We start from the raw sequence: 22,327 nt of genomic DNA, 5'->3' as shown, positions 1-22,327 counted from the left end.
ATCCTTTCAGGGTGGGGTGAACTTAAAAATGCGACGATTGAATTGGGAACACATGCTGAGTGCCTGAAGGAAAAAGTGCCATGTTTGGAGCAAATGGTTGAGGAATGTCAAACTGAAATAAGAGAATTGCATAGAGTGCAATCAGTGGAATAGGGTGAAGCTGCAGATCTACAAAAGAATAACATCCTATATACTAATGCAGTCGAGGATTTTGGCTTTGGGAAAAATACTATTAAAAAGAATCCTAGGACAAGTTTAGGGGACAATACTGGAAAATAATGATCTGTTGAAAAGGGATAAATTGTTATGCTAAAGGCTAAGAATGATTCTCATCTTAAAACAAGTAATGATATTCAGGAAATTGTTGGCAGAGCTTTCGACAGATGCTAAAGTTCGTAAGAATATGTAGGGTGAGGAAAACAGCAGTGGAAGGGGGATTGTTTTGGAATTAGAAAATGAACATGACATTACAAGTGTCATTTGGATCCTTATAGATCACAACTTTATGTTGGAACTTTTTACTGTTAGATATCTTTGTGGTATTGCTTTGTGATATGGGCATTACATTGAGAATGAGTTGACCCTCTACAAAGGAATTGTACAACATTGTAAATAGGTTTTGAGTTTACCAGGAAAGCTGGCTGGGACCGCATAATACAATTTAAAAAAAAAAAAAAAATCTTACTTCATGATGGTAGAGACGGGGGATTGCCGGAACTTCACTCTGGTGACTAAGTGATGAAGTCCAGTTGTTCTGAAACAACCATATCCTGTTTATGCCTTCACAATGGTGGGATGTGAATCAGTGTGTTCAGGGGCCAATGTGTGGCATTCCTCTGGTATGAATGTCTTACCTGCATACATTGATTCCCACCCCCACCATTGTGGAGATGTAAGCAGAGGATATAGTTTTTTTCAGAACAACTGGACTTCACCGATATCCAGTCCACTTGGCTCTCAAGTGTGACCTGAATATCAGTTCCACCAGTGTTTTAGACTCCAAGGTAGCAAGCTCTAGCTTGTAATACTGCTGATGGAACTTCTGTGATATGTGTGAAGTCTTTTCGGTGAAATCTTTTCAATATTTGTTAAAAAAAAAAAAAAAAAAAAAAAAAGTTTCAGTATCCTACAGTCTTTAAGAAAACAGTGGCAACCTTCAGTTGCCTAATACTAAACAGGTTTAGGTTTATTTGAATAATGTAAGATTAAACAGAAGCACTTTGAGTTTGAACTTTGGTAGCAAACCGATTTTGTAGAGCCATTCTGCAAATGAAAAAGCTACTCGGTGATATTTTAGAACCACACACACTTCTTGTTATGTAGTTGTTTCTGGGTGCAATACTTCCCATGTCTGCATGGGTGTGACTTTGTCCCAAGGACTTCCTGTTGGCCCAGATCTGGTTGGACAAAACTGATAACATTTGTGTCTGGTCAAAATTATATTAAAAAAACATTTGTGTCTGGTTAAAATTATATTAAACTAATATTATCTATTTAAAATGAATTTTTCTTTTACTGAAAGTATTACTGATTAATATATTCATCATATTTTGTAGTTGTTGCCTCAAATGAACATTAAGAAAAGTCTGTGAATACCTAATTATTCTAAGCAAGTAGTAAATCTGTTATTGATACAATTCAACCATCCTGAATTTTTCTGGAGAGTACACTTCAGGCTTCTCTCCTGTTGTCTTCATAAACCATTGGTGTCCTGAAATTCCTCTATTTCAGCAGGTGTTAACTGAATAAAATCAGGACGTTTTGAAAGTGTTTTTCTCACTTTGTCATATGATGATTTGTGTCCTAATGTGAGTGAGTTTGCTAAATTTAAAAGACCATAGTGTATCATCAGATCTAGGTTGGATGAATGTACTATTGTAAGAACATTTGTATCTCAAACATAAAATTTATGAATTTGTTTTGTCTTTTCTGAGAATGGACCTTATGATTGAGGGGTTATTTTCAGTTTGTAAGAATTTTTGAGGATCAGCAAAATCATCAGTGACCATTGAAGATATATCTGTATATCAATGATTCAAATGAATTGCTCAGTGACTTGCGATTGCATTAAAATCCTATTCCAGTGAATACTTTTTTAATGAAAATTTCACTGTAACAAATATATTTATAGGTCCTGGCCGAATTTCCTTATTATTAGTGGTCTGTAAGTCTTGTTTAAAACAGTTTTGATGAAAAATACAGTAGAGCTAATTATTTTTGAAGTATGCCTAAGCGTAAAGGTACTAGTTACAACAAAGAAAAGATTATTAGAAAATTATGAATACAGGTGACCCCCGATTAACGCTGATAATCCATTCCGGAAAAACAGAGCACTAAGTGAATCCGCGCTAAGCGAGCGCTGCATTCCCATAAGGTAACATATGTATTTGTGAGTTGCGGTCGGTGCCATAGAATATTTCCTAAACAATAATAAACAATAGTGAAAAGATGCACAAATGTCGGTCAAAATATTTAATATTCAAATATTTGTACATATAAAATATTCTGCATTACATACGTATATAATTATGTTGTACTACTTACGTGTCAAAATTAAACTTAAAATTCCAATTAAAATCTTGAATTTACTTGATCTAAATTGATTTAATTTAATTGATAAATTTAATCATGAAAAATGTGTCATTTTGGGTTGAACTAAAAGGGGTATTAATTTTAAATTCCCCGCAGCGTTACCGCCCAACAATAAAGTCAACCAATCCTTTGTTGCTTTGAAACCTGGCATGTTTTTTTCTTCTTTCAATATGAAACTTCTTTTAGGCATTCGTTTCCACAAAAGTCCTGCTTCATCTATGTTAAAAACTTGTTGAGAAGTATAACACATAATACCCCTCTTTAATAATTTTAACAAGTTCTTTTTTGAAAGTTTCGGCTCCTTGATCTGCACTTGCGGCTTCTCCCTGGATTTTAAATCTATTCAACCAGCTCTTACTAGTTTTAAATGGCTCTACATTTTTTTTTTTTTTTAGGTGAGTTTTCTTCAGATCATTATATTGGCTATTCTCTCTCTCTTTTATAATATTTAACTTAACTGAATTCTGCATTGGATATTAACTTCAATAAAATTAGTTAAAGTCTTTCCATTTCAATCCTAATAGCCGGCCTAGCCCTAGTTGCTTGCAGTGGAACAGCTGTCTTTCCCGCTGCTAAAATTAATTCTTTATTTTTTTATAATTGTTCGTACAGTTAAACTTGCAAGTCCATAAATTATGGCACATATCTGCCTGTCTTTGACTGGAATCGATTCGCTTCAAAATGTCTTATTTAATTTTCAAATTCAGTCTTTTTCTTGCATTTATAGTCTTTGTTGACTATAGACGTTGTTGCTTTTTCATTCTTATCGGCCACTATTAACTCTTCGAAAATGTAACTACATTGGTTGCATTAATTATGATACAATGTTCAAGTAAACTGTCCGTTACACACGATGTCTAATACTGTACTGAGTGATGACTAGACTCCGGATAAATGCATATAACGCATATATTACAAGCAATATACTTGATCATTTTTTAAAATGTTGATCACACGCACACTAATTTAATTGTACTGCAATTAAATTAGCGTGCGAGAAAATTTCACTGAGCGTGGGAAAATTTCTCAAGTCGGTGTGGGAAACGTTTTAATGCTGTTTTGTTATTCATTTTCAAGCTATCGCCTCCATCAAATGAAACGATTTCGTTAAATATGCCAAAAATGCAATCTGTAAAAGAGCATTATAGTGATCTGTGACAGCGTTATAGTCAGATACGGGTTATAATATATGAGCAGCGTTATAGCGAATCAGCGTACAGCAAACCGCGTTATAACGGGGGCCTGCTGTAGTACAGTGTAGCCCATGTTGTAAATACAGCTGTGGGAGGCATTCACTTGAATAAAAAATTTGAAGTTGTTAAAAGATGAACAAAAGAATTCACATTTTTAATTATGCTAAAGCTCGATTTTTGTATCAAGGCAGTAAATAAATTAAACATTAAAAATTACTGACATGTCAATATGTGAAAAGTAATAGTGCATTGTATCTGCCATACCAATATTTCTTATAAAACACTTTTAAAATGACTAGATAGTTGGATTTTCATCCAGCAAAATCTAGCTTGAATAAGATTAGAGTGAAAAATGATTGGGTTTTGGTTTGGTGTGGATAATACCTTTTGAATTCACCATCAAGTTCATCATAGTTGGGCCAAAAATTTGTTGGATGGGGCAAGGTGAAAATTTAAAAATTTTGTCTCATACAGATCTGTGCTATTTAATTTTCTTTATGGATAAATAATTGAAAGTTGCTATGTCAGTGTTGTTTACAGAAAGGCTGAAATTTCTAAAACTATACCAAATGTAATTAGCGTATAGTAAATGCATTTAGTGAATTGTTTGCATGTTCTAATCCTTCATGTACAAATTGTGAAACCCAGAAATGGAGTAAAAAATCACTTTGGCCAATCTGGGAGCTAAATTTGCTGATTCTCTAGTGGTTTCTTGAATAATGGAGTGCCAGGTTCAGGTGGTTTGATTGTATATTGTTTTTTTCCAGAAAAATCAAAGTGCTTATTTACAATATCAGGAAATATTCTAACCACAACCAGTCAAGTCTTTTAATTTGAATATAAGCTGTAAACTATTCATCCAATTAAAAATAATAATAAATGTACCTTAGAGCAGTAAAGGAAACTACAAGTTTAAAGTATCAATAAATCAAAAACTACAGAAATTTATATAAAAATGTACTGTCAATCATTCAATAAATCATTTCTTTTGGTTCAGCAAATTTTTCGACATGTAGTTATGCAAATAGTTTCATTAAACAGGAAACATTTCTTGTAGTGACTGACTATGATGGCTACTTAATATTCCAGATCCTGTGGTCCTTCACACCACCCTCCTTTTTTAGTGTATATATATATATAAAAACAAGCTGTACTAACAGTATTCAGTTGAATAACTCATTAATTTGTATTTCCAATGCAAACAGACCAAAAAATAAATAACTTTGGTGATCTATATTTTTGATCTGGCTGTGGTATTCTCGTGTTCACTGTTTCTTTGTTAAAACATATTAAAATAATATAAAAATTATTAATTTATTAAAATTAAAAGTCTTATTAATATCTGTAACTTTTCTAGGTATATAATCCTCGCATACGAGTGGAATCTTTACTTGTTTCCCCCATAAGTAAAGCTAGTGCCCAACAGAGAGCAGGAAGAGCTGGGAGAACAAGACCTGGCAAATGTTTTAGGCTTTACACAGAAAAGGCATATAAAACAGAAATGCAGGATCAGACATATCCCGAAATTCTTCGTTCTAATTTGGGAACTGTGGTTTTGCAGTTGAAAAAACTAGGAATTGATGACTTGGTTCATTTTGATTTTATGGATCCACCAGGTAATTTTTTAATTAAAATTAAAATGGTTTACCATTATGAGAGAAAATGTTGACATTTTAATTCTTTTATATTGACTGTACAACTATATATTTGGGATTCTGATTGCTATCCAGAGTGTGGAATCAGTCTCTGATTTCGATGCAGCTTTCATATTTGTCCTAATATTTAGAAGATTTCAGAAATATAAAAAATAATGGCAAGCTGTAGGTGATGGACAAAATAATGGAAACACCTGTGATAACAGTTACAGGTATACACTAATAGGGTGTTGTGCCATCCTTTTCTTTTAAAACAGCTTGTATTCTATATGGAATCCATTCAAATAAATATTGAACTGTCTTGTTGTTGTTTGTTATTTGGTTTTAGGAGAATTAGCAACTAAGGCCATATTGCTCTGGGGATATGCGGTGGTCATTCCCTGACCTTTCCACATCCTCCGTATTTGGTGGTCATGGGCTCGAACCACGGTCTAATCAAGAAGCGTGTGCACTGCTGCTTCTGCCCACCTGGCTACGGAGGCGCCTGAACTGTCTTCGGATGAATATTGGACTCTTTATTGAGGAACATTTCAGGCTTCTTGATTGATGAAGTTGGGTGGTATCTGCTTCTCACTCACTTCTCCAAATATGCCCACAGTGGCTCAAGAACATTTAAGTCTGGTAGTGATTGTGCAGGCCATGGGAGATGCTTAGTTCCTCAAACCAAGATTGCACAGATCTAGCTGTGTGTATTGGAGCATTATCATGTATAAACATAGCAACATTTGTGGGAAACAATGTTAGTACCATGGGATGAACCTGGTCACTTGGATTATCAAGGTAATTTGTGGGAGTAATTTGCCCATTCAAGGTGATGATAGGACCTAAAAAATACCACAATGCTGCTGCCCAAAGAATTGTTGATCCTACCCCATGTTTGACACTTGGCACAAGACAGAATGATGCACTTCCTTTAGCATTTGCAAAATCTCTCTGATGTTGGAAAAGTGCAATTGATGATTCGTTGTGAATTGTGACATATTTACAATCATCAAGTATTGAGTTTTTGTGCTCTTTACACCTCTATATCCTCTCTCTAGCATTACCATCAGTAACAAGTAGATCAACAATAGCAACTCTGCTATAAATTTCAGAAGTTCTCACTGAACTGTTGTGTTAGAAACTGGATTGTTGAGGATCATATTAAGCTCTGCAATTATTTTTGGAGTAGTAATTTTTATGTTGTTGGGCTACAATCTTTAACTGTATTCAGGGTTCTCTTTCAGCCACCTATGATTTTTTGCACAATTTGTACTATCAGATTTTGTTTTTCTACACTTGATGTATGCAGACATCACTTAAATGCAGTTGCTCTTGATACATTAAAAATCATCGGTTTTATCAGTTTCCCTGCTGAACGTGCATCAACCTTTCTCCTCTTTGGAATTCAGAAAGGGCAGTCATTTTTTTCATGTATCTTTTTATATTACCTCTAAATAAACATCAGTTTTTATCTGTTTCTTCATAATACTTCCTGCAAGCAACAAAGAAAACCACTGTCACTGCATGTTTATAATTATATCATACATAATTATAAACATGGACCCACTCTAGTTCTGTGGGTGAGAGGTGCACTGAGATCGCTAAGGTCAAGGCAGATCTTGCGAGGTGTGGCTACGTTGAGAGGTGTGACCTGCAGACACATGACCACATAGTGACCGACAGGAACATTCAAGGTAATGACTCCACTGCGAGCGGCTTTATCCCATACTACCCAAACCTATCACAGCAGGTTTCTAGTTTCTTGAAATCACATGGGGCTAGTCTACCATATTTCTCAAAGTGGACTAGTCTACCACATTTCTCAAAGTGGACTAGTCTACCGCATTTCTTACTGTAACTGCACTAGCTGCTACATCAGAGTAACTGAGAGACGGCTCGACAAACATCTTTCAGAACACAAAAAAAGGCTATCCGCTTAGCGGACATAGAACACTTGGCCATTGCCGAGCACTTCTGATCAACCTGCACTGCAATGTCGTGGTTGTCAATCGGTCCTGCCATCACCGGCGGTGCGCCTGGTTGGAGTCATTGCACATCACGTGACTTCAGTCAACAGAAGCAGTGGATGTTGTGACAAACGTTGCACCATTTGCATACGTCACAATCACAGGCTTCAACATCAAACAGTTAACTATTACATCATGCAGTTCACTATACATGACTGGCACTACACACCCTCATGTTCTACATTCCTAAACTGTCAGTTTGACTGATGAAGGTTACCATAATAACCAAAAGCTATTTGTACTGTATATATATAATGTATGTGTTTTGCAATTTAATATTAAACTTGTCATTTATTTTGTCTTCTGTTTCGCTCTGTGCTACGTAATAAATCACAATAATGAATCCAGAGTGCACAGGCCTCTTTAACTATATTGATTTTTTTTTTATTTTGCTAATTTCTGCTTATTTTATTTAATGGATTGGCCATCAGATGTGCTGAAATAGTCTGCATCGCAAAATAGAAATGTATGATAATATTCTTGTTCTTTGTTTATGTGCAATAATTTCATAGTAATTGTGTAGTGCAAAGTAAATTAACAATGTCCTCATGCAAGATTTTCCATGTACAGGTAACCCCCACTTAACGCTGATAATTTGTTCCGGTAAAACAGAGCACTAAGTGAATTCGCGCTAACGAGCACCGCATTCCCATAAGGTAACATATGTACTTGTGAGTTGCGGTCAGTGCCATAGGATATTTCCTAATCAATAATAAACAGTAGTGAAAAGATGCGTAGACGTCGGTCAGAATATTTAATATTCAAATATTTTTGTACATCTAAAATATTCTGCATTACATACGTATATAATTATGTAGTAACTACTTATCAAAATTAAACTTAAAATTCGTTCCAATTAAAATCATGAATTTAATTGATTTAATTTAACAGATGACTTTAATCATGAAAAGTGTCGATTTGGGATTGTATTTTGACCCTCTTCCTGGTAAACTAAAAGAGGGTTTAATTTAAAATTCCTGCAGCGTTACCACCCAACAGAAATTCAACCGATCCTTCGCCGCTTTGAAACCTGGCACGTTTTTTTTCTTCTTTCAATATGAAACTTCTTTTAGGCATTCGTTTCCAAAAAAGTCCTGCTTAATCTATGTTAAAAACTTGTTGAGAAGTATAACACATAATGCCCCTCATCAATAATTTTAACAAGTTCGTTTTTTGATAGTTTTGGCTTCTTGATCTGCACTTGTGGCTTCTCCCTGGAGTTTAAATCTATTCAACCAGCCCTTACTAGATTTAAATGGTTCCATATTTTTTTTTTAGCCAAGTTTTCTTCAGGTCATCAAATAGGCTAATCTCTCTCTCTCTCTCTCTCTCTCTCTCTCTCTCTCTCTCTCTCTCTCTCTCTCTCTCTCTCTCTCTCTCTCTCTCTCTCTCTCTCTCTCTCTGTTTTTTTTTTTTTTTTTTTTTTTTAATAATAATATTTAAATTAACTGAATTCTGCATTGGATATTATCTTCAATAAAATTAGTTAGTCTCTCCATTTCAGTCATAATACGGAGCAATATGGCCTTAGTTGCTAATGCTCGTAAAAACCAAAAAAACAAACAGTCATAATAGCCGGCCCAGCCCTAGTTGCTTGCATTGGAACAGCTGTCTTTCCCGCTGCTAAAATTAATTCTTTATTTTTTATAATTGTTCTTACAGTTAAACTTGCCAGTCCTAAATTATGGCACACATCTGCTTGTCGTTGACCGGAATTGATTCTCTTCAAAACAACTAATTTAATTTTCAAATTCAGTCTTTTTCTTACATTTGTAAGCCTTCGTACAGCACCCAGCACAAAGTTTTTTCTTTCTTTTTTTTTTCTCATTCTTATCCGCCATTATTAACTCTTCGAAAATGTAACAGCTTTGATTGCATTAATTATGATTATAATCAAATTAATTAATCATTAATTAATTATAATCAAATGGGGGGGAAGAGAAGGATAACAAGAGTAAAAATATTGTAGTGGAAACTCTCTAAAATAATTTCTAATCTCTTTTATCTCTAATCTAATCTCTAAAATAATTTCTCTCTAAAGAAACTCTCTAAAATAATTTCTCTAAAAACAAAAATATTTTTGGTTTATTTATTGTAGTGGTTAACAACTGTTGGTGATATTCCACATAAATTTTGACCTGGTACCCATCAGAGGGGGTACCGCTAAATTTCTATTTAATTGGCTTTCAAAATTCAATGAATTCTTATTCTTTCATTTAGATTTTCTAAATTATTTTAGAGGGTTTCTACTACAATATTTTTACTCTTGTTACCCTTCCCTTCCCCCCACCCCACCCCCGATTTGATTTAGGTTTAATTTTGATTATTTTCGCTCTTGTCTTACCATACTGCTGTCATTATTTTATTTTAACTCTTATTCTTATTTATATGGTTATATTTCAAGCATCATGTAGAGGAATATGCTTTTTTGCTGCCTCTGATGTATGCTGTACTATTTTATTTTATTATGAAAGATTCCGTTTCCAACTATTTTAAACGCTATTCAAATATATATATATAAATATATATATATATATATACACACACACATATAAAACTTATCGTTGTCTACCCACAATCTAGGTGACTTCAACTGGGGCCAACCACCCAGACAGAAGGCAAAAAACAACAAGGAGTTCTCTGTTTCTGTAATGATCAATATCTGCTAAGATATATAAAATATAAAAAAATCCAGAGATTAAGTAATTTGAATCTAAACCAATTAAAGGTAGTTAAAAATTTTTGAATCAGAAGGAAGATTTTATAAATGTAAGCATATATTGAACATCGTTGACCCGACAGAGAACATAATTTAATAATTAAAATAAGAATAAATGTAAAGTATAAGGCATATCTACCGTATCCAGGACATAATGTAACAACTAGTCGTTATGAAATAATAATCCCTCTAGTGAGTATATATGTGGTGACCCCTATGTGATGGATATGGTAAAAATAATTAATTAATTAATTAAAATTAAGTTAACGCAAAGAGAAATTTACTAATTTATGGGTAAATCTAGTTTGTTTTATGGATATTAACAGCTTCTTTTTTGTTGGAATAAAATAGCTTCCTGATTAAGTAAGTATGCAGATAGTAGGAAGAATAAAAACTAACAGAGTAGGAATAATAGAACCTGAACTCCATAAAGGCAAAAATATAATAGTACAAATAAGAAATAGTTTCTCCTCCATCCCCTAATAATTTCAGAGAAATAAGAACAAAGAGTGTAGGACAGCTTAAAGACAATACAAGATATAAGTTGTAGCTCGGGCATGCCCAGGATTGCAAACCCATTCCTATAGTAGGACCCCGAGCTGAATTTGCATGTCACCTTAGCGTGAACTTAAGTATATACAGTGTGATTATAAAATAAGATAAGATAAAATAAAATAAATGATAAAAAATAATAATAATAAATGATACACTATAATTTGCAGGCTGGTGGGTACAAGTTTTCTAAGTCGTAAGACACCAAGAAAGCAAAGCGTTTCCTATGTACACAATATATATATGGCTCTAAATCCGTAATTATGGTAATTATATTGAAGCAATGGGTTCAGAAAATAAGTTTTTGAAATTAATTATATTTATCGCCTTTCTGGGGTGGTATTTCAGGTAAGCGATAGGGAAATTATTATTTATCAACTTGTTGTATAATGCTATTATGCTTGCTAAACAGGTTGTGTTTTTATTGCAAATAGAAACAATCCTCAGGCATTGGGATAAAATGATATTACCATGCACTGATTTCGATATATTACATCTCCAGTTTGTAAGGCCGACTACATTGAAATTAAATGCGTCTCTTTTATTATATACATTTACATCTATATTATGGAATTTTTCTATACGGAGATCCAGGTAATTTGCGATAATATCAGAACTGTTAGTTTTTTCCAATACAAGTTCTTCTGGATATAATTTGCTGTAATTCTGAACGAAATGCAGACAATTAAACACACATAGATCATCTACGTATCTGAACATTAGTAGGTTATCTTGGAATGTTCTTTCTGTAGAATATAGATAGAGGTTTGCAATTATCTAGGATGCTGGACTTCCCATAGGGGTGCCATTCACTTGTAAGTATAATGAAGTTCCGTCATATGTGTAATTCTTAAAAATACATAAATTTATTAGAGTATCCCAGTAGGTTAAATCAAACTTTATAGCATTTTTATGTTCCAAATATAGCTTTTGGAGAACATCTTTTAAATTGTCGAGATTGATACTAGTGAATAAACGGTTAAAGTCAAATGTTTGTATTTGCTGAATATTGTTATTTTTTATTGCATTTATAATCGGTAAGTTGTTATTTATCATAATAGTTTTATTTACATTATTTAATATAGTTTTAAGTAACTTTTCTAACGTTTTACCTGGAATTTTAGCATAACTATCTCTACATGATGTTATGAATCTAAATGCAGTAGGTGATTTATGAAATTTAGGTATACCATATATAAACGGATATTTTAGGTTATTGTACTTTGACTTTAATTTTTTTATGCAATGCTATTAGTTTTTGATTATTACGTTAGGGGAAGATGCTACTTATATGTATGTGCTACTGGACTGCAGTTCATTTCTAATAATTTCTATGTAATATGACTTACATATGATTGCATAATTGGAAAGAGCTTTGTCAACCGGAGTAATTACAAAATGTTTATGTATTTCTTTGAGCTGCTTATTTATTAATTTTGTATTATTTAGATTATCCGGTACGAATTTCAATTGATTATATTTGTTAAATATGATATTTAGCATTGTGAAAAGCCACATGTGGTAATATCATTTTATCCCAATGCCTGAGGGTTGCTTCTATTCGCAATAAAAACACAACCTGTTCAGCAAACATAATAGCATTGTACAATAAGTTGATAAATAATAATTTCCCTATTGCTTACCTGAAATACCACTTCAGGAAGGCGATAAATATAATTAATTTCAAAAATTTATTTTCTGGACCCATTCCTTCAATATAATTACCATAATTACGTATTTAGAGCCATGTATATTATGTACATAGGATACGATTTGCTTTCTTGGTGTCTTACGGCTTTGAAAACTTGTACCCACCGGCCTGAAAATTATAGTGTATCATTTATTATATATATTTTTTTATCATTTATGTTATTTTATCTTATCTTATTTTATAATCAAACTGTACAGTAAACCCCCGATATTCGCGGTGGCTGATTTAATATAAAATGAAACCTAAAAAAATGTGAATTTTAAAGCGCCGTGAACATTTTCCGCAATAAAAAATACATGGGCGTGGCTACAATTATCTTTCCCGGTCAAAACAGCGCTCAGTGGGTGGGGGAGAGGGGGGAGAAAATTGCGAGCGTGGATGTTTCTCACTAATACTTGTTCAGTATTTGTTATGCGCTTGTCATGGAAGGTTTCGTCGTTTGCTTTTAATTAATATGCTTATTAATTGAATAAATTTAAAAATTGATATGCTTACAAAAATGATAAATCTACCATTTCGCAGTGTAAAACAGACTTTTTCGAGTGTGTTAATGGAAGAAAGTGACTTTATTGTGGACAAGTTCTTTCTAACCCGTACAAAAATATGGCTACAAATAACAAGGGAAATTTGAAAAGATCAAAGAAGGTGATGACATTAGCGAAGAAAATTGAGTTATTAGACAAAATTTCTAATGGTGAAAATGTCTCCTCGGTGGCAAAACATTATAAAATCAGAGTCAACGGTACAATCAATCAAGAAATCGGAAGAAAAAATCCACCGTAGTGTCCGTGAAAACACGCTAATTGCTTCAAAAATTTGCTCTGTAACTCGTGAAGTTAAATTTGAAAAAATGGAAAAGGCTTTAAATCTGTGCTTAGAAGACCGAACTCAAAATAAAATTCTGTTAAGTTCACTCATCATTCGTGTAAAGGCAAAACTCCTTTATCAACACTTTAGCGAAACTGGTGATAGCACTGGCGGGATAAGATTTTTAGCTAGCAAAGGTGCTGGCTTGAAAGATTTGTTTGAAATTTCTAATAAATATTACATTTAATATTAAATTGTTTCTTATTTTCATTTCGATGCCATATGCTTGCATTTCACTATGTACTGTCTATCTACATAGTCATATTGTGAAAGTACAGTCTGTCCTCGTATAGCACGATAGTTGTGTTCCTAGAAACCCTCGTGCAATATAAACAACAGGCCCTATGGGAAAAGTGGGGTTAGGTGCCGACCACCCAAGATTGAACACACATTTGGAACCAAAACATTACCAAACACAATAAATAATTGGGTAATTTTAATCGTTATAAAATACTCACGTATTTTATAACGATTAAAATACATAATAAAAAATATAATATATTTTTTATTATAATATAATAAAAAATATTTATTTTTTATTATTTATTATATTATAATAAAGTATTTTTAGTATTTTTTACGAATAAAATACGTATTTTATTCGTAAAAAATTTATTATATTAAATAAAATAGTCGTAATAAAATACTTACGTATTTTATAATACGTAATTATAATACATAAGTCGTAATGAAATGCTTACGTGTTTTATTACGACTATTACGTAATAAAATATTGCTAATGCTTTTGCTTCTATCGTAAGCAAACTTGTTTTTTGTTTGATTTTCTATCCAAACAGATAGAAAATTGAAAAACAGATAGAAAAGACAGCCGTTCCATCTCTTCCAATTCTTGTCTTAATCTAATGGATTTTAATTACACTTTGAGTTGTTCCCGCTATGAAAGTTGTTTTTATTTTCTCAGCGTTGCCTCATTTAGGTCTGTAGCACGTGCAATATCACATGGTCTTTCATTTCGCTCAAAGCGTTTCACAATTTCACATTTTTTTCTCTATCGACAGAGGCGGACTGGCCATAAGCCTTACCCGGGAAACCCCGGTGGGTCCGAGGCCGGTGTGATTTTGGCCATAAACCGTAGTATGAGGCCACTATAAATTTTCCCGGGTAAGAATTTTTGACCAGTCCGCCTCTGTTTATCAATATTGTTTTTCTTCTTCTCTCTGAATCTGCAGTGTCTTCACCAGGATGCTTCCTTTTCCCACCTTTTAAGTATTTTACTAATTTTTAGGGAATAAAGCACAATTGCAAAATGAGGAGGCACGCTTAATACACATAAACAAAGCTGCGCGCGTATAGCAACTGAATAAACAACACCGTAAAGGCCGAGATACACTATTAACACCCCACATTTTACTAAAGCACATTTTTGGGGGTTACTACCATAAAACAATAAAAACAATTTCCAGTTTCGTTTCTGCTAGTGGAATCTGTTATAAACTGGTAGTAAACTCCATCTAATTGCATTTGCGATTATATCGATAGCTGGAATTGTGGTGGTTTATACGTTATTATGGTGAAATGTGTTTCCCCTTCACTGATATAAAACACATAAATACATTTTCAGAATCTTCTTCATTCCTATCGTGTTGCGTTCGGTTGGGGTGATTCCGCATTCGACTGCCATTTCTTGTAAACACAAAGGCGAATCGTGCATAAGCGAATTCGGTTCGTATTATATAAGATAACATTCTCCTATTTATAAATCGTGTATGATCGAATTCGTGTAATGTAAACACGTGTTATACGAGGACCGACTGTACATATAATGCATACATAGACAAAATTTTAGACTAGTTTTTCGTATATATTTCATACTTTGGAATGGAACCCCTTTATTACTATGGGAGCCATAACTCAGTATTCGCATTTTCGGTATTCACAGCATTTCTCAGGAACGTAAACCCCGCGAATAGCGGGGGTTTACTGTATATACTTAAGTTCACGCTAAGGGGATATGCAAATTCAGCTCAGGATCCTACTATAGGAACGGGTTTGCGATCCCGGGCATACCCAAGCTACAACTTATGTCTTGTATTGTCTTTAAGCTATCCTACACTCCGAAATTATTAGGGTAATCCGAGGATGTAGGAGAAACTATTTCTTATTTGTACTATTATATTTTTGCCTTTATGGAGTTCAGGTTCTATTATTCCTACTCTGTTAGTTTTTATTCTTCTTACTATCTGCATGTTTCTCTTTGCGTTAACTTAATTTTAATTAATTAATTAATTAATTATTTTTACCATATCCATCACATAGGGGTCACCACATATATGCTCACTAGGGGATTATTATTTCATAACGACTAGTTGTTACATTATGTCCTGGATAAGGTAGATATGCCTTATACTTTACATTTATTCTTATTTTAATTATTAAATTATGTTCTCTGTCGGGTCAACAATGTTCAATATATGCTTACATTTATAATATCTTCCTTTTGATTCAAAAATTTTTAACTACCTTTAATTGGTTAAGATTCAAATTACTTAATCTCTGGATTTTTTATATTTTATATATCTTAGCAGATATTGATCATTACAGAAACAGAGAACTCCTTGTTGTTTTTTGCCTTCAGTCTGGGTGGTTGGTCCCAGTTGAAGTCATCTAGATTGTGGGTAGACAACGATACGTTTTGTGTGTATATATATATATATATATATATATATATATATATATATATTTTTTATATATATCCCTTGCATTTCTTTAAATCCAGCTTGGTATTGTCTGCTTGAATTACCTTCTATATTATTACAAAATATTTTATACACATTATGGTCGTAATGCATAATTGCTCTAGCAACTGCATTGGCCCATAAGTATTAGTTACAGCTTGTTACAATTTATTAACTTTCTTTCCATATTACTCATATATATATTTTTTTTTATTTATTTTATTTTATTTTTTTTTTTTATTTTAGCTCCAGAAACTCTTATGAGAGCCCTGGAGTTACTAAATTATCTTGCAGCGCTGGATGACAATGGGGAATTAACTGAACTGGGATCTATAATGGCAGAATTTCCTCTAGATCCACAATTAGCAAAAATGTTAATAGCTTCATGTGATTACAATTGCTCTAATGAGACACTGTCAATTACAGCTATGTTATCAGGTATGTGGCTTAAAATGCATTTGTCTAGAGTTTTTCCTAGACAATTCTTTAATTGTTTACCTACATATCTTGAATCCCCAAATTTTAAAAATTCTGTTATATAAGGAAGAAAGAAGTCCAGTTTTATGTAATTCATACTGTAATTTTTGTTTTTGTTTTAGCAGTGCAAGTGTTCACAAGTACTTTAACCGTCATGATGTCACTTGTATTATCCCTTTTCATCAACTTTAACAGCACTTGATCACACTGAAAAATATTGGAAAAATTGAATTGTTTTCTCTACCCCTAATTTATTCCACTATCATCTCAATTTATACTATGCCACATTGAGGTTGAAATAAAAAATTTAAAAGCGTTTAACCTGGCAGTGGTGGCACCAGAAAGTGGGGGGGGGGGCAGGTCACCTGACAGGTGCCCAGCTTTCTTTTAATTTTTTGAAAATGTTTTGTTTTTCTGAATTCTTAAACAATGCCATATTTAACTTTTCTTAATGGATTGCAGTATTTATATGTACTTTTTAAGTTTTAATAAAATATTTAAAATTTTAAAACATCCTGTGAATTTTTAACCTTTTCTTTTCAAAAAAGAAAAAGGAAAAAAATTCCGCTGAAAATTGCAAAAAAAAAAAAAAAAAAAAAAAAATTTTCTTTTTTTTTTTTTTTTCGCATAAATGAAACATCAATCTCTTTATCTTTTCCATTTTTCAGTTTAAAAGACTATTAGGCATGCAAAATTTCAAACATGCATATATTTCTGATTACAATGTTTTAAAATATTTAAAAAAATGTATGTGATTACTATCAGGTAGTTCTGTTTTTAGGTTTATGTCAAAATTTATTTCAAATTTTGTGCACTTCACAGCATGCAAAATCTGAGAGTATATCTGGCTTCCCTCAATGTGGCAGCCATCTAGAGAGAACATTGGGTTTCATTTCCCTTTCATTATTTCTCTGTGGAAAGAGTAATAAATCTTTCATAAACAATTAGGGTAAGACTAGATGTAGGAGAAGAAAAGCAAGTAACCTAAAACTATAAACAAACAGTGTCGGCACCTGTCTGGTATCATGACACTCTTCAAGCAAAATGCCAAATAGTTGCAAAGACAGTGGTTGGTCATCTGGCAGGTTCTTGTACAATTTCTGTATGAAAACCTTTAAAAAAATCTAGAAAATTTTCACATTTTTGATCTTCAATTAGCAGTTAACATTACGAGCTTTATTTTTTAAAGGTTATCTATCAGGTGACCTGCCACCACTGTCGGGTTAAAAAAAAATATGCCAGAGCTTGCCAAGATGATTTTGATTCCTCTGCTGGGGGTCCATCTCATAAGGAACCACAAAATATCTGCATTCAAAAAACTAAGGACATAGTAATTCTACTAACGTTAAGAAATACTGCATTCCACAAATCTTTATAGGCAAAAAGCAATTGACTTTATTTAAACTAGATGGAAAGAAAACTGTACAAAGAGCATTCCAGTAACCCAATATAACCTAAAACATTCCAGTAACTAATTTCAATAGCTATTGGTCAACTCTGTAGTCTTAGTTTTTCCATGTGGTTTATATTATTAATTAAAAGATGTGCAGTATTTGTTATAACTAGCTCTTGATATCATTATATTCTTCTGTACTTAGATGAAAATTTCATAATTATCACATAGTTGAAAATGTTGCACATTTATTTTTCCTTAACTAATGTTTTCACTTAATTCACATTTCTTTAATTTAAAAATAGTGCAATATTTGATATGACTGGTTCTTACAATCACCTTATTCCTTCCTCCTATTCAGACACAGCATGGGTTTGTTAAGGGAAAGTCTTGTCTGACAAATTTGATAGGATATTATGATGTGGTTACAAAGGAACTGGATGCAAAAAATAATTTTGATATCATATATTTGGATTTCAGGAAAGCTTTTGACACTGTTGCGCATGGAAGACTATTGTACAAATTGGAGCAGAATGATATTAAGGGTAAGTTGCTACAATGGATAAAAGGATGGTTAAGTGGGAGAAGACAGAGGGTGGTAATCAATGGGTGCTGCTCTTCGTGGACTAATGTTATTAGTGGAGTCCCACAGGGTTCGGTGTTGGGTCCACTGTTGTTTTGTATATTTATCATTGATATTGATGAAGGTATATCAGGCTTAATGTTGAAGTTTGCAGATGATACAAAGGTTGGCAGGGTGGTTAATGACAGTAATGGCAGTGTGCTACTGCAACAGGATCTAGATAATTTGGGTAGATGGGCTAAGAAGTGGCAACTGAAGTTTAACCTTGACAAATGCAAAGTACTGCATATGGGTAGAAGTAACCCCAGAGAAACGTACCAACTGTGTGGTACTGCACTTTAGGTGGTAGAAAATGAAAAAGACCTGGGAGTAATTGTCCAGGCAGATATGAAGTTTTCTGAGCAATGCAGACAGGCTGCCAGGGCAGGTCATGGGGTTTTGTCAATGATATATAGGAATTTTGCTAGCATGGAAAAGGAGGTGATTATCCCTCTGTATAAGGCAATGGTCAGGCCACGCCTTGAGTACTGCGTACAGGTCTGGAGGCCTCATTTTAGGAAGGATGTAGATTTACTTGAGCGTGTACAGAGAAGGGCAACAAGATTGGTGAGGGGAATGAAGGGATCCTCTTACCAAGAGAGGCTTAAGTTCTGCAAATTGCAGTGGCTGGAGACTAGACACCTGCACGGTGATCTGATTGAGGTACATTAGGCCTTGAATGGGTTGAGCACGCTGAATTCCTTCCACTTGTTCAGATTACGAACCTAAGGGGGCATAAATTCAAATTAAGAAAAGACAGATGTAGAATAGATGTGTGGAAATTTGCCTTTAGCCAGCAGGTGGTTAATTGCTGGAACAAACTTCCATCTGTCGTTGTGGAAGTTGATAGGTTGAATAAATTTAAGGAGGAACTCGACAGGCATTTGGAGGGTATGGTGTGATTTTTTTTTTTTTTTTTTTGGCTGATGCTGCATAAGCTCATACACATGCTTTCTTGCATCACATGCCATTACTACTACTTCATAGTATAATATCCAGTAAAATTTTGAAACATTGTCAAAATTTGTCTATCAGCAGGTTGTTTACTGTAATGTTTTTTAAAGTCCATCTAATTTCAATAAATTCAGTCATTTTTTGCCTCTAAAAATTTGTGGATTGCTGTGTTTTTTAGTTTTATTAGAATTAATTATTTCTTGCTTGCTTACTTCTTTCCTGATAAAACTGAAGATCAAAGAAAATCTTGGAACAACTTGAACAATATATATGTACCTTCCCAGAAAGTGTCCATAATTCAGAAGACCAGACATTTGAAATAATAATAATAATTAATTAAATGAGCTGCCCTAGGACACTACTACAAGCTTCTAGTAGTCGTAAGTAAAGCATGACATATCTGGGTGCTACATTGCCATGGCAATTGAAACATCTAGCCTGGCAACTACTAATTTATGGGTAAATCTAGTTTGTTTTATAGATATTAACAGCTTCTTTTTTGTTGGAATAAAATAGCTTCCTGATTAAGTAACTTGGAACAAAAACCTTTCCTTTTAGATTAGTTTTCTCTTTAAATTGATCCCACATTAATTACTGTGATCACTGCTTGTCAGTGGTTCCTTTATTTGAAGATTCTTAATATTTTACGGATTCTCCTATAAAACTGTTTTTGTATTTTTTATCTTGGTCAGTCCTCTGTTCTGTAACCCACTCCTCTTGTTTTTGTTTTTCTGAGTATGCCACACCACACTGATTCAGTATAATTATCTAATAGATGGGGTTTTTTTTTTTTTTTTTTTTTTGAGTTCTCTGTGTCAGTATAGTAGGTTCACTACTTGTTTGGGGATGTCTAGCTTCAAATTCCATTACAGACTAGACGGATTTCTAAAGGACTTCAGTCTGGGACCATACACCCAGTCCTTAATTTTGGGAATTAGCATTATAAGAAACCCCAGTATGCTCTACTTCTGCTGTTTACAAGTCTTTATATGTCCTAGTTGAACTGTTCAGAGCAGTTCTATTAGGACTAACTATGCTTTTAACTGCCTTTAATATAACTTCTCAAGCTAGCATTGCTTTCAAATATACCTAACCCTTGACAAATGCAAAGTACTGCATATGGGTAGAAGTAACCCCAGAGAAACGTACCAACTGTGTGGTACTACACTTTAGGTGGTAGAAAATGAAAAAGACCTGGGAGTAATTGTCCAGGCAGATATGAAGTTTTCTGAGCAATGCAGACAGGCTGCCAGGGCAGGTCATGGGGTTTTGTCAATGATATATAGGAATTTTGCTAGCAGGGAAAAGGAAGTGATTATCCCTCTGTATAAGGCAATGGTCAGGCCACGCCTTGAGTACTGCGTACAGGTCTGGAGGCCTCATTTTAGGAAGGATGTAGATTTACTTGAGCGTGTACAGAGAAGGGCAACAAGATTGGTGAGGGGAATGAAGGGATCCTCTTACCAAGAGAGGCTTAAGTTCTGCAAATTGCAGTGGCTGGAGACTAGGCACCTGCACGGTGATCTGATTGAGGTGCATTAGGCCTTGAATGGGTTGGGCACGCTGAATTCCTTCCACTTGTTCAGATTACGAACCTAAGGGGGCATAAATTCAAATTAAGAAAAGACATTTATGGGGAATGAAAATGTGATTATAATTCTATTAATTGAACTTCAGAAACATTTGAACCATAAAATAAATACACCGTATAATCAATGCTATTAATAGGGTTATAAGTAAGGCAATGTGCTAACTCTTAGTAACATTTATGGCAAATGAAAATGCGATTATAATTCTATTAATTGAACTTCGGAAACATTTGAACCATATAATAAATACACCATATAATTAATGCTATTAATAAGGTTATAGGTAAGGCAATGTGCTATTCTAAAAGATCCCCTCCCCCCAAATGAGTTCCACCTGTAGTGCTCATCCTCTGGGGATGAGTGTTTGGTCTTTCGGAATAACACCTTCCCGGTAAGGATGCCCTATCACAAGCAAGGTCCAACAGGAGGTAGCCATTGTCAGTGACTCTGTTGTCAGGGAAATGGGAAATATATTGTGCAAAAATGAAAGATGGAATAGGACCAGGACATGTCCGCCAGAGGCAAAAGTTGATGTTGTATTGCAGATATCATCCTTTAAGGGCACATAATACACAATGATAATGTTGTGCACATTGGCACTAATAACATTAAGAGTATGAGATCTGAGGGTTTATAACAAAAGTCAGGGCAATGTTGAGAAAAAGTCATGAGTAGAATTAAATTTGAAAATATCTGCAATTATGTCCAGACATTATGGGCGGTGGAGGGGGGGGGGTACACAATGAGAGCCCTGGAGAGGCTGTGCAAGCCACAATGGTTAAAATTCTTCTCAGTGTGGTATCTACTTGTTAACAGGAAAGACTGCTTCTATGGAGATGGGATACACTTAAATAGAAAGGGGACAAGAATATTTGCTGATGACATTGAAGCAGTATTAGGTGGGTCGGAAAATTGCTAGCTTGGGGAGATACACAGACTAATAGATTACCAATAGCTGCAAGCAGAAGTGAAAGTGATTCTACTGGAACATGAAGTAGCCTGTAAAGCAAAGTACCGGGGGTTTCAAGGCCTGCTATGGGTTATCAAGGAAAAAGAAAATACATGTTCTGCATTAGGGTAACTAACAATAAGAACAGAGCATGTATACTTATGTGTACACCAGTGTTAGGAGCATAGTAAATAAATTTGATGAATCTGAAGTGCTTGTCAAATCATTGCAGGCATTGAGAGGATATCAGAGATGTGTTACTCAGATATAAGGGATGCAGAATTGGAATATGGGGAGTTGAAGTGCCAGTCAAGTCATCAAATGCAGACATTATTGGGATATCAGAGAC

The 22,327-nt window shown here is 33.9% G+C and overlaps 1 protein-coding gene across 2 annotated transcripts in view; it reads left to right on the top strand.

The window, feature by feature from the left end:
• The window catches only part of Dhx15 (DEAH-box helicase 15), a 190,238-nt gene that overhangs the window by 114,571 nt on the left and 53,340 nt on the right, over nucleotides 1–22,327 (top strand). For both annotated transcript variants that reach the window (XM_090377960.1, XM_090377959.1), the window contains exons 8-9: nucleotides 5,143–5,401; nucleotides 16,241–16,432. In XM_090377960.1, the coding sequence (XP_090234086.1) occupies nucleotides 5,143–5,401; nucleotides 16,241–16,432 (451 nt within the window). The remainder of the gene's footprint in view (nucleotides 1–5,142; nucleotides 5,402–16,240; nucleotides 16,433–22,327) is intronic.

The sequence above is a fragment of the Mastigoproctus giganteus genome, chromosome 7 (assembly GCF_048544385.1).
Source record: "Mastigoproctus giganteus isolate SK-2022 chromosome 7, ASM4854438v1, whole genome shotgun sequence".
NCBI classification, from domain to species: Eukaryota; Metazoa; Arthropoda; class Arachnida; order Uropygi; family Thelyphonidae; genus Mastigoproctus; species Mastigoproctus giganteus.
Note: the sequence above shows the minus strand (reverse complement) of the source record. Positions and strands in the feature narration are given on the sequence as shown.